The sequence below is a fragment of the Palaemon carinicauda genome, chromosome 40 (assembly GCF_036898095.1).
Source record: "Palaemon carinicauda isolate YSFRI2023 chromosome 40, ASM3689809v2, whole genome shotgun sequence".
Lineage (NCBI taxonomy): Eukaryota > Metazoa > Arthropoda > Malacostraca > Decapoda > Palaemonidae > Palaemon > Palaemon carinicauda.
This window is the reverse complement of record NC_090764.1, coordinates 7,491,050-7,507,496: the sequence shown is the minus strand read 5'-3', so window position 1 is coordinate 7,507,496 and position 16,447 is coordinate 7,491,050. Positions and strand designations below refer to the sequence as shown.

General features: G+C 40.1%; 1 protein-coding gene across 2 annotated transcripts in view; it reads right to left on the bottom strand.

Moving 5' to 3' along the window:
• Positions 1 to 16,447, bottom strand: part of LOC137631521 (uncharacterized) — a 63,751-nt gene that overhangs the window by 15,341 nt on the left and 31,963 nt on the right. For both annotated transcript variants that reach the window (XM_068363274.1, XM_068363273.1), the window contains exons 7-9: positions 10,925 to 11,092; positions 10,063 to 10,211; positions 5,853 to 5,992 (exon numbers count right to left, since the gene is read on the bottom strand). In XM_068363274.1, the coding sequence (XP_068219375.1) occupies positions 5,853 to 5,992; positions 10,063 to 10,211; positions 10,925 to 11,092 (457 nt within the window). The remainder of the gene's footprint in view (positions 1 to 5,852; positions 5,993 to 10,062; positions 10,212 to 10,924; positions 11,093 to 16,447) is intronic.

Here is a 16,447-nt window from a genome sequence, read left to right as displayed (position 1 = left end):
AATTCCAAGCCCTGTGTTTTGGCCTAAGCACAGCTCCTATGGTGTTCACGCATCTGATGAGGAATATAGCAAAATTCCTCCACTTATCGGACATCAGAGCCTCCCTCTACTTAGACGACTGGCTGTTGAGAGCCTCCACGAGTCGTCGCTGTCTGGAGAGTCTCAACTGGACTTTGGACTTAATCAGAGAACTGGGTCTGTTAGTCAACATAGAAAAGTCTCAGCTCATTCCCTCCCAATCCATTGTGTACCTGGGAATGGAGATTCGGAGTCAGGATTTTCGGGCTTTTCCATCGGCCCCAAGGATAAGCCAAGCCCTAGATTGCATCATGAGCATGCTGAAGAGGAGCAGTTGCTCAGTGAGACAGTGGATGAGTCTCACAGGGACCCTTTCATCACTGGCCCTGTTCGTCGAGCTAGGGAGACTCCACCTCCGCCCTCTTCAATTCCATCTTGCAGCTCATTGGGACAAGGGTTTGACTCTCGAAGCAGTCTCTATCCCAGTCACCAAAGAGATGAAGACCACTCTCTTGTGGTGGAAGACTAATCTCCTGCTCAGGGAGGGCCTATCGTTGGCTATTCAGACCCCCAATCTTCATCTCTTCTCAGATGCATCGGACTCGGGCTGGGGTGCAACCTTGAACGGACGGGAATGCTCGGGAACATGGAACGAGGAACAGGGAACGCTCCACATCAACTGCAAGGAGCTACTAGCAGTTCATTTAGCCCTGCTGAACTTCAAGTCCCTCCTGCTGGGCAAGGTGGTGGAGGTGAACTCAGACAACACCACAGCCTTGGCGTACATCTCCAAGCAAGGAGGGACCCATTCGAGGAGCCTATACGAGATCGCAAGGGACCTCCTCATTTGGTCAAGAAGTCAAAACCTCACTTTGGTCACGAGGTTCATTCAGGGCAACATGAACGTCTCAGCAGATCGCCTAAGCAGAAGGAATCAGGTCATTCCCACGGAATGGACCCTCCACAAGAGGGTGTGCAACAGACTTTGGACCTTGTGGGGTCAACCTACCATAGATCTGTTTGCCACCTCCATGACCAAGAGACTTCCGCTGTACTGTTCCCCAGTTCCAGACCCTGCAGCAGTTCATGTGGATGCTTTTCTGCTGAACTGGTCCCATCTCGACCTTTACGCATTCCCACCGTTCAAGATAATCAACAAAGTCCTGCAGAAATTCATCTCGCACGAAGGGACACGGCTGACGCTGGTTGCTCCCCTTTGGCCTGCAAGAGAATGGTTCACAGAGGTACTTCAATGGCTAGTCGACATCCCCAGGACTCTACCTCTAAGAGTGGACCTTCTACGTCAACCTCACGTAGACAGGTTGCACCCAAACCTCCACGCTCTTCGGCTGACTGCCTTCAGACTGTCGAAAGATTCGCTAGAGCTAGAGGCTTTTCGAAGGAGGCAGCCAGTGCGATTGCCAGAGCAAGAAGGGTTTCCACTCGTAGAGTCTACCAATCTAAGTGGGAAGTCTTCCGGAGCTGGTGTAGAGCCAATTCAGTATCCTCTACCAATACCTCTGTGACCCAAATAGCTGACTTCCTATTACATCTTAGGAATGAGAGATCCCTTTCAGCCCCTACGATTAAAGGGTACAGGAGTATGTTGGCTTCAGTTCTCCGCCACAGAGGTTTGGACCTTTCTTCCAACAAGGACCTTCAAGACATCCTTAAGTCTTTTGAGACTTCTAAAGAGCGTCGTCTATCCACTCCAGGCTGGAACCTAGACGTAGTCTTAAGGTTCCTTATGTCACCTAGGTTCGAACCTCTCCAGTCAGCTTCCTTCAAGGACCTTACCCTCAAGACTCTTTTTCTCGTCTGCCTTGCAACAGCTAAGAGAGTCAGTTAGGTTCATGCCTTCAGCAAGAACATTGGTTTCACGACCGAATCTGCAACATGTTCTTTTCAGCTCGGATTCCTAGCAAAGAACGAACTTCCTTCACGTCCTTGGCCTAGATCGTTTGAAATACCTAGCCTCTCCAACATGGTAGGTAACGAACTAGAGAGAGTTCTTTGCCCTGTCAGAGCTCTCAAGTTTTATCTTAATAGGTCTAAACCTATTCGAGGACAGTCAGAAGCCTTATGGTGTGCCATCAAGAAACCTTCGAGGCCCATGTCCAAGAACGGGGTTTCGTATTATATAAGGCTTCTGATTAGAGAAGCCCATTCTCACTTAAAGGAGGAAGACCTTGCATTGCTGAAGGTAAGGACCCACGAAGTAAGAGCCGTAGCTACTTCGATGGCCTTTAATAAAAACCGTTCTCTGCAGAGCATAATGGATGCAACCTATTGGAGGAGCAAGTCAGTGTTTGCATCATTTTATCTTAAAGATGTCCAGTCTCTTTACGAGAACTGCTACACCCTGGGACCATTCGTAGCAGCGAGTGCAGTAGTAGGTGAGGGCTCAGCCACTACATTCCCTTAATCCCATAACCTTTTTTAACCTTTCTCTTGAATGCTTTTATTGTTGTTTTTATGGTTGTTACGGTAGGCTAAGAAGCCTTCCGCATCCTTTTGATTTGGCGGGTGGTCAATTCATTCTTGAGAAGCGCCTGGGTTAGAGGTTGTGTAGAGGTCCTTTAGTAGGGGTTGCAGCCCTATATACTTTAGCACCTTTGAGTTGATTCAGCCTCCAAGAGGAACGCTGCGCTCAGTAAGGAAGACGAACTTAAAAAAGAGGCAGAGTAACGGTTCAATTCGACTTCCTTACCAGGTACTTATTATTTCATTGTTATTTGAGATAACTGTTATATGAAATATGGGATACTTAGCTATCCTTTAATCTTGTACACTGGTTTTCACCCACCCCCCTGGGTGTGAATCAGCTACATGATTATCGGGTAAGTTTAATATTGAAAAATGTTATTTTTATTAGTAAAATAAATTTTTGAATATACTTACCCGATAATCATGATTTAATTGACCCTCCCTTCCTCCCCATAGAGAACCAGTGGACCGAGGAAAAATTGAGGAGGTGTCAACAAGAAGTACTATAGTACCTGGCCACAGGTGGCGCTGGTAAGTACACCCCCTTCTAGTATTGTGATAGCTGGCGTATCCCTCCATAGAATTCTGTCGGGCAACGGAGTTGACAGCTACATGATTATCGGGTAAGTATATTCAAAAATTTATTTTACTAATAAAAATAACATTTTAAGGAGTAAAAATATAATAGAAAATTTGCATATATTTAAATAATGTGCTCAGATCTATAAATATTTGCACAATAAAATCCACAAAATTAAACATTTAATATGCATGAAAAACAGACAAGGTTTGCTAAACCATCATCATCCTCACCATAGGAGTTTTTACGTCAGTTCTTCCCATTACAATGTAGGGAATGAAATAATTTCACTTCACTATCTCGTATCTACTTAAGTCTTCCTAAACTCTCATTAGGCCAACTTGAATGGATCAACTAAGCATAAAAATAATTATGCTTAAAAAAGGGATTTTAACGAAGGAAAAATCTATTTCTGGGCGAGGAACCTGTGTCGCTCCGTGAAATGCTCCTTAAAGCACCATTTCAAAGGTATAAATACTACTAAATATACCAGGGAAAAAAGTTGCATGGAATGCTAGGAATATATCCAGCTCGCTCACCCGTAAAGGGTGTCAGTATTAAAACTGGGGCGAGTGATACCACTACCAGAGATCCCTTTCCAATTAGACTTCTCCCTCGTCAATATCCCCCGTTACCACCACCACCACCACCACCTATCCTTCTCCCATCATTCCTTGTTAGCACCCGTGAACGTTCGGACGTGTTTTTCGTAGCTCTGTGTTATTTTATGTTTGTGAAGATGTCAGGCGTTTTGGAGATCCATGCTCCCAAATTGAGTATTATATTTACCAGTTTTTTCTTTGGAAAACATGATAATACCAATTGGCTTTAAAAATAATTTCTTTCTTAAGATTATGAACATGGATGAATTCATTTCCTCATCCTAGCACTTTCTGAAGAAATTATATTAAATTATAACAGCTAAAACCATTTAAGGAAGTCAGGAAAATTATAAAGTCAACTGAAAAGGGCAGGGGAATAAAAATCTACTAAATTTTTTGTTGTGGCTGATTCTCAAGACAAAAAGAGTACTTTCCCTTCTTAGAAGAATTGAAGCAATTGTTCCATATGAGTACTTGGAAGTAAATGTAACTGATGCTGACAGCATGCGAGAAGAGTTAAGTCACAGACTACACAAAGTACTATAGTCATAGAATAAGTAAAGCAATGGAAGAGGCAGGATGCATAAAAATCCTGTGGGATTGAGCAGCTTACTCCCCTTAAAAAACATCATGAATCATACTGTACTTCCCAGACGGGAGCAGTGAGGCCTACTCACTCTTCACAAGATTCTCCAACTAAAAAATTACCCACAGCACAAGATACAAATAAAATTTGGATCATAATCACCCCAAAATAATTCTTGTGAATAAAAATGCAGGGATTACTAACAAATTCAGAGAAGACCTCTTAAAAACAGTAAAATAAGTATAGAAAAACAAAAAAATATGATATCCGTAGTGGAGGATTACATGCCGTTGTTTTCCTATATCGACTTATAAACTGAAGAAGATATCCGACACGTTAGACACTGGTTACATTGCTTTACTAGTGGCATTAGTGTATTGGCAGGAAAGAAAACAGGAAAACTTCTTAATTTCAATAGATAATGTCAACATTCGAAGCTTCCACAGATGAAAGCAATATGAACTTCAGTGGAGGGTCATGAATTTGACTTAAATCAAAATCTGACACGACAAAATTATGAGAAATCTAGCTACATATATGAAAAAGGAAACTATTCGCAACCATAAATCAGTACTACCCAAGATACAGTCAATCCCAAAGGATAAAATAAAATGCAAATAATGGGGGTTATGTCATAAAATGGGAAGAGGAGGCTAGAGTGAGTTTTTTCTTTAGGTACCAACTCAAATATAGAAAACACATTCAGTAGTCAAACTACATTACTCATTAATACCAATTTCATGATATGAAAACCTTCATTATCATTGTCTAAAAATTTACAGGAAATGTGAACCAATGTTAAAAATATAGTAACTCCTCAGCATAAATATTAACCAATGTGCACAAATCAATGATCTGTTTGCCAATTTACACAAAATGTTATATCAATTATTATTATTATTATTACTTGCTAAGCTACAACCCTAGTTGGAAAAGCAGGATGCTATAAGCCCAAGGGCTCCAACAGGGAAAATAGCTTAGTGAGGAAAGGAAAAGAGTAAAAATAAAGTATTCTAAGAAGAGCAACAACATTAAAATAAATATTTCCTATATAAACTATTTTAACTTTAACAAAACAAGAGAAAAAGAAGTTGGATAGAATAACGTGCCCGAGTGTACCCTCAAGCAAGAGAACTCTAACCCAAGACAGTGGAAGACCATGGTACAGAGGCTATGACACTACCCAAGACTAGAGAACACTGGTTTGATTTTGGAGTGTCCTTCTCCTACCCTTACCAAGAGGAAAGTAGCCACTGAACAATTACAGTGCAGTAGTTAACCCCCTTTGGCGAAGAAAAATTGTTTGGTAATCTCAGTGTTGTCAGGTGTATGAAGACAGAGGAGAATCTGTAAAGAATATGCTAGACTATTCGGTGTATGTGTAGGCAAAGGGAAAGTGAACCATAACCAGAGATAAAGATCCAATGTAGTACTGTCTGGCCAGTCAAAGGACCCCATAACTCTAGCGGTAGTATCTCAACGGGTGGCTGGCGCCCTGGCCAACCTACTACCTATAAAATGCTGGGCATTGAATGGTTCATACTGCAATAATTAAGAATTCGTATTCTGTAATACTTACGATAAAAATTTGTGATGAATTTTGCACTCTCTGATCCTAAGTGCTGTAACGGCTGCAAAATAAATTTAGCTAAAGTCTCTGCTATAACCATTGCAGGAGTAATTTCCTCACTTGGATCAATCATCATCTCTTCAAAGTACCTGAGAAGAAAACATGGTAAGTAAACATTTTAGAAATTACAGTAGAATCAAAACTAATGCCTTACAGAAATGTAGTCCGTTACATACCATATAAGCGTACAGTAAAAAAATTGCTATGTATTGGTGCAAAACACTTTACTTCGAGAAAAATAAGTCTCTCAAGTATAGTAAAGCCTACTCTCAAAACACGAATGTTATGACATAAGTCAGTTAATTCAAAATCTACCTGAGATAATTTTACTAAAAAAAAAGCAGAAAAAAATACTGTATATTGAAATGACTATCACATTATAGACATTTTTTAATCTTCTAAATGAAATAACACAAGAAGCAGATGATGACTTCATAAAGACCTAAATAGAATATAATCTGAAAAGGTTAACCCTTTTACCCCCAAAGGACGTACTGGTACGTTTCACAAAAGCCATCCCTTTACCCCCATGGACGTACCGGTACGTCCTTGCAAAAAAATGCTATAAAAATATTTTTTTCACATTTTTGATAATTTTTTGAGAAAATTCAGGCATTTTCCAAGAGAATGAGACCAACCTGACCTCTCTATGACAAAAATTAAGGCTATTAGAGCAATTTAAAAAAAAATATACTGCAAAATGTGCCGGGAAAAAAATAACCCCTTGGGGGTTAAGGGTTGGAAATTTCCAAATAGCCTGGGGGTAAAAGGGTTAAAAGGCACCTCTGCAAGATTTGAAAATGGAAAGAGCCAAATAATTTTGTAAAAGCAAGAGGAATGCTAGTTATTAATGAGTAGATCAAAATACAAGAAACTACAGTGAACCCTCGTTTATCGCGGTAGATAGGTTCCAGACGCGGCCGCGATAGGTGAAAATCCGCGAAGTAGTGACACCATATTTACCTATTTATTCAACATGTATATTCAGACTTTTAAAACCTTCCCTTGTACGTAGTACTGTTAACAAACTACCCTTTAATGTACAGAACACTTAATGCATGTACTACAGTACCCTAAACTAAAACAGGCACAAATATTAAAGGTGATTTTATATCATGAGTTTCCTAAACACGCTAAAAAGCACGATAAAAAATGGCAACCAATGTTTTGTTTACATTTATCTCTGATCATAATGAAGAAACAAACTGGAGGTAGAGCTTTGCTTATTACCCAGACATATTTCCCATACTTTTCCCTTAGAACTACATCACATCTTCCTACTTTAGATATATATATATATATATATATATATATATATATATATATATATATATATATAGATATATATATATATATATATATATATATATATATATATATATATATATATATATATATATATATATACGAGGCCTGTCGGAAAACTATCCGACCTTAATCCAGAAAAAATAAGTTATATACCTGACAGGATTTGGACCCTAATCTCCTTCAAAGTAGGTCCCTTGTGCTTGCACACACTTAGTCCACCGATCCATCCACTGCTGGAAACACCTCTGGAAGTGTTCTTTTGGAATGGTGTTCATCTTCGCCGTCGCGTTCCGCATTATCTCCTCTCTAGTCTCAAAACGGGTTCCTTTCAGTGGCGTCTTCAATTTTGGAAACAACCAGTTTCTGAACACCGTGATAACTGGAGATGAGTCATGGGTGTACGGGTACGACCCAGAAACAAAAAGACAGTCGTCGCAATGGAAGCATTCAGAGTCTCCAAGGCCGAAAGAAAGCGCGACAGGTGCCAAGCAAAATGAAGGTGATGCTTACTGTCTTCTTTGATATCCGTAGAATTGTACATCACGAATACGCACCGGAAGGACAAACAGTGACAAAGGAGTACTATCAAGATGTTCTCCGTCGTCTCCGTGACGCAGTTCGGCGCAAAAGGCCAGACATGTGGAGGGCGAAAAATTGGCAACTGCATCACGACAACGCCCCCGCACACTCATCCCAATTGATCCAACATTTCTTGGCCAAACATGGAATTCCAGTTGTTCGTCAACCTCCCTACTCTCCAGACATGGCTCCTTGCGACTTCTGGTTGTTTCCAAAATTGAAGACGCCAATGAAAGGAACCCGTTTTGAGACTAGAGAGGAGATAATGCGGAACGCGACGGCGAAGATGAACACCATTCCAAAAGAAGACTTCCAGAGGTGTTTCCAGCAGTGGATGGATCGGTGGACTAAGTGTGTGCAAGCACAAAGGGCCAACTTTGAAGGGGATTAGGGTCCAAATCCTGTCAGGTATATAAATTATTTTTTCTGGATTAAGGTCGGATAGTTTTCCGACAGGCCTCGTATATGGGTTATGGAAAAAATCCGCGAAGTGGTGAATCCGCAATGGTCGAACCGCGAAGTGGCGAGGGTTCACTGTATATGAAAATGTGATAAGGGTAGGGCTACATACACATTAGTGAGAAAAGAGGAATGACAATATCAACTCAGTATAGTATTTTAATCCCTACTCCATTTGCATTAGTAAGTTTAGACGGCAGTGCATATCTCAGAATAATGTCTACCACCCAAATACCGGACTAGTGGGAGAACAAAGAAGCAAACATTTTTTATACACTTTACAAATATTCATATGTACAATACAATTAATACAGTAGTATAAATATAGTACTATGATGTTGAGTAACTATTTTGCTGCTATTATTGCAATACAAGAATGATATTGCTCATTACCCCTGCCTCCATGTCAGACGCCAGAAAACTTCAAATCAATCATTACCCCTGCCAGATGTCAAGAGGCTTTCCTCACAAAAATGACAAAAGGGGGATAAGTGCACATTGAGGCCGATTGGTTATGCCATCTAGAGTGCTAATATTAAGCAAATGTTGTAACACCAACTCTCAGACAAACAGTGGATACATGCTCCGGAGAATCTACTTCCTCCCATGAGTACGACCGTTCCATCCTCAGGACACAAGGTATTAGCCCCAGCCCTGGTGCACAGGTCCTGGGCCATGACACAATCTCTCGCCTGCAGTTCTGTGCACCGGCCCAGGGGATGGTATCATGGGACCTAGTCCATGGCCCCTTTCGTTGGTGTCTTCTTGGGTGTTGCCCAGTCCAACTCCAGCATATGCCCAACGCTCTTATCCCCTTCAGGGCAACGACTGCCGTTACACTGGAGGCTACCATTGACACTTGGAGACGTGGATGCCTACGAACAGACATGCCCCTCAACAGAAGCACAGAGGGAGTGCAGATCACAGCCAGCTCTGCCATGAAGCAACTACAGCATCCCCCCATCCCCCGGTAATGCCAAGTTTTCATATTCATTCCATTATTCAACAACCACACACTCACTGTTACGCAAAAGAAACGACAGTTTTGGCAAGAGCTGTAAAGTACGTCCATACACCACAGCAGTCGAAGTAAAAAGTGAGTTATGAGCTGACTGGAACGGAGACGAGCTCATCACATCGCACCCTCTCCAGTCGGATAACTGCTCATTATTCCTTTCAACGACCAATTCCAGGTCGCACCAAAGTAATCTCCCTAAATTAAAGGGCATCAGTTCGTATGACGCATATGAACAAACAGTACGGTACATGAAAAGATCCAACAGTAGGGAAGAGTAGTAAAGAATATGTTCACGCTTCATGCAGCCAAAAACATGAATACAGGTGGGTGACTCCCCCAACTTACCTCCTGCTAACTACTGCACCTGCCTTGTTAACAATTCAGTGAGCATTTCAGCTCTATTGAAGACAATGCTCTTATTCAAAGAACGAAGGTTTATATTCTTGTAGAAACAAATAAAAGTTTTGGATACTTTAGTATCAGAATTTAAAGCAACAGCACAGTTCTTTGACAAATAATTTACTTTATTGTCCAAAGAGTGAACCAGACCATGTCTTGTCTATTCTAAAAGAAGCTATTTATCGGAAATTGTTTAACAAAGATCTAGAAAAAGGGTCGTGGTTGGATAATTAGTGACAATAACCAACTAGTCTACAAGGCACCGACTTGTATGTAAGTCTCAAATAGCTATTAAGGATAAAAGCAACTAAATACACTTATACTAAACATCCATATAGGCTACAGTAATGATTGAGTTTTGCATTAATCAAACAACCAAAAAGAAAGGTTTCTTACTTCTCACATATATCTGGGGATCCAAGTACTCTAACTTTGACCCATTCCCAAGCACTGTACGTTGAAGCTTGTCCTCCAGGTTTGCATTCTTCTGGAATATCGGTAAAACCGCGTTTCATCATCCGGGCATGTCGTCGAGATTCAGCTACCTGTAATACAGTAAGTATTACTTTCAATGAGATCCTTTGTAGCAAATATAAAAAAATTCCATTATGATATATATAATGCTAAATATACTTTGCTTTCTGAGAGTCCATAATAAAATATCTTGAGCTTCATCTAGACTTTTTCTGAAAAGATTGTTATCTATGTCATCTTCCTGTATAGATATGAGCTTGCAGTTATTTCTATGACTATTATCATTGAAGATATGCACATATTCATAAGGGCAAAGACAAAGGCATAAAATAAAATTGCCCAGAACAAAAGTTCATTTGGATAAGCAAGAGATATATACTGTATACTGTATATGTAGAGATGAAAAAAAATTAAAAGAATGAAAAAATTTCATACACAAATTATCATTGATAAAAATAAGAAAGCAAAATGGCAGGTGTTAATATTACACCTTACATGAAGATGATGACAAGATCTACCAGCAGGGGACCTGAGGGGTCCAAATATTATTACCACTACTGATAAGGATATCTTAAGGCAACAGGTTTGCCTTGAAACAAACTATTTTCCCATCACATCTTCACTAAATAATTTACTATACATTTTGAAAATACAAACAACACAGTAAATATGATAAGGAGGAACAATGAGGGAAAATCCCACGATTGTTCTTTTTTCTATGTCAACTAACCCCCTAATATTGGGGAAAGTGCCATGGTATATAAGTAGATAGATGATTACATACCTTATGCATGTGTCGCCAATGCCACATACAACAAATGAAGAACAGAAGAACGATCATCATTATGATGACCCTCATCCATCGCAGTTCTTGCTGAACATCTTTTATAAAAAGATAAATCGCCCATATAGCAAGAACCAGAAATCCTGAGCATAAAACATACAGCCACATCTGAAAATAAATAAAAGAAAAAATCCTACTGTTATCCTTTCATTGTGATACGATAACCTTAAAACTCCAGACATACAGTACTTGAAATATTTTTGAGAATGAAACGAATCATACCTTACATTTTAACTAAGATAGGTAAAATGAGATCTGTCCTGAAATAGCTCACGAAGATAAGATGGTAGCAGGACATGAAGCTCTCAAAGCTGCTACAAAATCACAAATTTTAAGTAATTTGTATTTTTCCTAACAGTACTTACCTCGAACTACTTTTCTTAAGAGGATCTGGGATCTCCTTAATCACCGACCTAGAATTTTGCGTAGTTCCCCCTCTCTCCGTCACCTTGTCGGGGCTCTCCGGGGCGGAAGGATACTCGCCCTGGGGCGACCCCGGGTCAGCGTGTGAGGCCGCGCTTGTTAGCTCATCAGTCTGGTCGCGGCGTAAATTACGTCTCGCCGCTCTCTCTCACTTATCCCGTCCGATCACCTTGTGTACCACGTGTCCTTTGTGTTCTTCATCCCTTGTCCCACGTGTTCCCTTGTGTTCTTTTCCCTTGTGTTCCACGTGTTCCCGTTGTGTTCCTCACCTTTCCCTTGTGTTCTTGTGACGCTTGCAATTAGCAATTACATGTTAATGGAGATATGTACCTTAATGCAATACCTGAGCCTAAATCTAGGTCTTTATGGCAGCTTCACAATCATGCTACAGTACTTTAGTAGCTTTGGGATATTTGTCTTCCTTGTACAACTCGGTATGTTTCAATAGAATTCTGCAATTTTTTTTATAATTGCATCTTATATTCCATCCATTTTTCCGTTGATAAGCTACAGTATTCTTCCTCCTTTGTCCTTTCATATTCTTTACATGCATGTTTTTACGTTACCTTCAAGCAAATAAATAATTACACATTCAGTTAGATACATTAACCATTGGAGTTCCTATAACAACATGATGTATCAACATGCAGTCCATTCTCAGATATTCTGATAATGTGTTTACAGTATGCAGAAAATTTAAATAAATTTTCATTAATTATATTATAATTATATCTAAAAATCATAAAAAATTACTTTCATGGTGATATCACAAAATGCTTTCACCAAGCAATAGAGTGTGCTGAACTATTTTGAAAATAATTTGTATATAAAACCAGAATCCTAAACAGGAGTATGATTTCAGCAAAGCTGGAAACTCGTCATTTTCTTTAGAATCTATAATGTGATTTCCTTTAACCCTTTTACCCCCAATGAACATACTGGTACGTTTCACAAAACTTATCTCTTTACCCCCATGGACGTACCGGTACGTCCTTACAAAAAACTGCTATTTACATTTTTTTGCATATTTTTGATAACTTTATGAGAAACTTCAGGCATTTTCCAAAATAATGAGACCAACATGACCTCTCTATGACAAAAATTAAGGCTGTTAGCACAATTTAAAAAAAAATATATTGCAAAATGTGCTTGAAAAAAAAATCGCCTGGGGGTTAAGGGGTGGAAAGTTCCAAATAGCGTTGGGGATAAAAGGGTTAAATTAATTAGAGATTTAGCCTTAGGAGGGAGGAAATTCCTACGACCAAACTGGTTGGTTTAAAATCAAGTGATGTCAGGACAGTCGTACCTAGAGAAGTGAAAGTCTTGACCCCAATCACATTTTATCAACCTGTAAGATTTCAGGTGATGGGTTAGGTTTTCGTCAGTAGACAGAAAGTCATGGAAGAACATTATCTCTATTGGGATTTGGCATATGAAATGTATTGCTAATTTGAAAATAAAATGCTTACATTTCCATCCATTTTTCCCTTCATAAGGACCATGGGGGCAATTATTATTATTATTATTATTATTATTATTATTATTACAGTATTATTATTATTATTATTATTATTATTATTATTATCATTGTTTTGAATACAAAAGGTTTTTCGAGTTATTAAAATCTTATGCAACATGCATAAAGAACTAAATAAATTATTGTTCCAAATAATAATAATAATAATAATAATAATGGGAACTCTTCTTAAAGAGGGAATGCCTGCAATGAAGCCTGATCCAGCGACATACGCCTCGACCGCTGTACTCCACACAAGGGGAAAGAATAGAGGAAAAGAGGAAAAAAGGCTAGACCTTACTCTCATCCTAGACTAATGTTGCAAACGCTATCTTAGACGAGATGCTTCTTGTCCTGAGAGAAAGTTCGGTATGCTATACAGCTTGCCGAGTAGCTACCACAGGCTCTTCCGGTTTTCCTGCTGTTTGGTTTTCCGCCCTCATTGTCTATCGAGGCCAGAAGGATATGGTGTTTCTACAGAATTTCTTAATTCTGCTATGCTGATCAACAGGTTTTGGAGTTGCCGTATGTAGCATCTTATTGCCCTCACACAGCAAAGAAGTAAATCATCCAGATTGTCAGATGCTTCCATGAATGAAGAGATGGAGAAGGTCTCAATGCTGGGATCATGAATGGCCAGGTTCAGAGTTTTGGCGACAAGCTCGGGCAACAAAGGAAAAGGAGACCATTCTTCATCCACTAGCATGACTAACAAGATGTGGTATGTCATGAAGCTTGTCTACTCAATTTGCTGAGGCCAGGGCAAGTAGAAAGATTGCCCTTATCTTTTGTCTCATTGGTTAGTACAGAGCCTTCTTCAAAGACCTAAGAACTGTGGTGGCATTCCACACAGGTGATTTTAGGTTCTCTTGGAATGCAGAACTGCTCAAAGTTTTTCATGAACATCAAAATGTCAAAGTCCTTCAGCCTAAGGAACTGGCTCAAGGCTGAGCAATGGCCTTCACCGCTGAGACTGAAAAGAACTTCTCTCTGCGAAGGCATATGAGGAATATAGAAGCCTCAACTGATGAAGCACCCCTTCTATGACACCAATCTCAGAAGATGTCCCACTTTTACTATAGAGGATTTGCAGAAGTATCAAGACATCTCGTGTGCAGTGTCTCACGAAAAGCCTTTCACTCGAAGGAAATACTAGATAGTCTCCACTCATGAAGTGACAGGGATATCACCGAGTTGGTGTCTGTTCATGTGGCTGGCAAAGCAGATTGGGCCATCTGGGTAGTTTTATACAAACCTCAGACAAGAACATCATGAGGTCTGGGTACCATTCTGCTTGTGACCATTAGGTAGCCACCAAGGTTACTCTGAGGTTCGAGGTAAGTACCCTGTTGACTACTCTTCGGATCAGACTAAATGGCAGAAAAGTATAGACATCAAGGTCACCCCACGGATGTTCAAGGGCATCTTTTAGTGCTGCTGTCTAACCTGGATCCAGTAAAAATAAGATCGGCAGCTTTTTGTTGAGCCTCATTATAAACACCTGGGAAGGACCGTATGCCCGCACGTGTTTTCCCCCATTACAACAGTCCCGCAGCGATCTGAAATGAAAAAAAAAAGATTGGATACACCCAATTTAGGTCATACCAAGAGTATACATTCGTACTACTCGGTGGCTCAAGTCAAAGTGGCTCTGTGAGCTGGTAGGGGGCAAGGCTTCACCACCACCCACCAGCAATTACCAACATCTCATTATGAATCTTAACACCAGTTTCCAGCTTCACTAAATTCATGCTCCGACTAAAACATGAGGGCTTGTATTCGTGTAGGAACAAACAAAGATAAGCAGCAAAAATACCCCCAGAATGAACTAAAGAAGCAAAAACACTGCCCAGAGAATGGCTGAGATAAGATTTCAGTAGAACAGATGTCATGCAGTGACTTGTATGACTCCAGCCCAAACAAAATATGGTTGCCACAGTGTACCTTTCTATGCAAGAACTTCCCGTGCTAAAACACACGTTGATAAAAATTGGCAGTATCTTTATCATGGTATACCACCAAGGGGTTATATAACTTAAGCCAGTATACCAAGAGGTTACATAACTTATGCCACAGACTGAAGAGTATGATGAAGCCCTTTACCCTACAGAAGCTTCAATATCACAACAGTGGTTCCAATTCTCACAATTGAAGTGGGAAGTAGAAAGACCTTCATCATTTACATATCATCTTGAAGTACCAAATTATTCAACATCCCATATAAAAATACATCTGACTACTTAAACAGGTACTGTACTAAAAAAAATGTTATTTTTATTAATAAAATAAATTTTTGAATATACTTACCCGATAATCATGTAGCTGTCAACTCCGTTGCCCGACAGAATTCTATGGAGGGATACGCCAGCTATCACAATACTAGAAGGGGGTGTATTTACCAGCGCCACCTGTGGCCAGGTACTCAAGTACTTCTTGTTGACACCTCCTCAATTATTCCTCGGTCCACTGGTTCTCTATGGGGAGGAAGGGAGGGTCGATTAAATCATGATTATCGGGTAAGTATATTCAAAAATTTATTTTATTAATAAAAATAACATTTTTCAATATTAAACTTACCCGATAATCATGTAGCTGATTCACACCCAGGGGGGTGGGTGAAAAACCAGTGTACAAGACTAAAGGATAGCTAAGTATCCCGTATTTCATATAATCAGTTATCCACAATAACAATGAAATAATAAGTACCTGGTAAGGAAGTCGACTTGAACCGTTACTCTGCCTTTAATAAGATCGTCTTCCTTACTGAGCGCAGCGTTCCTCTTGGGAGGCTAAATCAACTCAAAGGTGCTAAAGTATACAGGGCTGCAACCCATACTAAAGGACCTCATCACAACCTTTAACCTCGGCGCTTCTCAAGAAAGAATTGACCACCCGCCAAATCAACAAGGATGTGGAAGGCTTCTTAGCCGACCGTACAACCCATAAAAAGTATTCAAGAGAAAGGTTAAAAAGTTATGGGATTATGGGAATGTAGTGGCTGAGCCCTCGCCTACTACTGCATTCGTTGCTACGAATGGTCCCAGGGTGTAGCAGTACTCGTAAAGAGACTGGACATCTTTGAGATAGAATGATGCGAACACTGACTTGCTTCTCCAATAGGTTGCATCCATAACACTCTGCAGAGAACGGTTCTGTTTGAAGGCCACTGAAGTAGCCACAGCTCTCACTTCATGTGTCCTTACCTTCAGCAAAGCAAGGTCTTCTTCCTTCAGATGAGAATTTGCTTCTCTAATCAGAAGCCTGATGTAGTAAGAAACTGCGTTCTTAGACATTGGTAGAGAAGGCTTCTTGATAGCACACCATAAGGCTTCTGATTGTCCTCGTAATGGTTTTGACCTTCTTAGATAGTACTTAAGAGCTCTAACTGGGCAAAGTACTCTCTCCAGTTCGTTCCCCACCATGTTGGACAGGCTTGGGATCTCGAACGACTTAGGCCAAGGACGGGAAGGAAGCTCGTTTTTAGCCAAAAAACCGAGCTGCAAGGAACATGTAGCCGTTTCAGA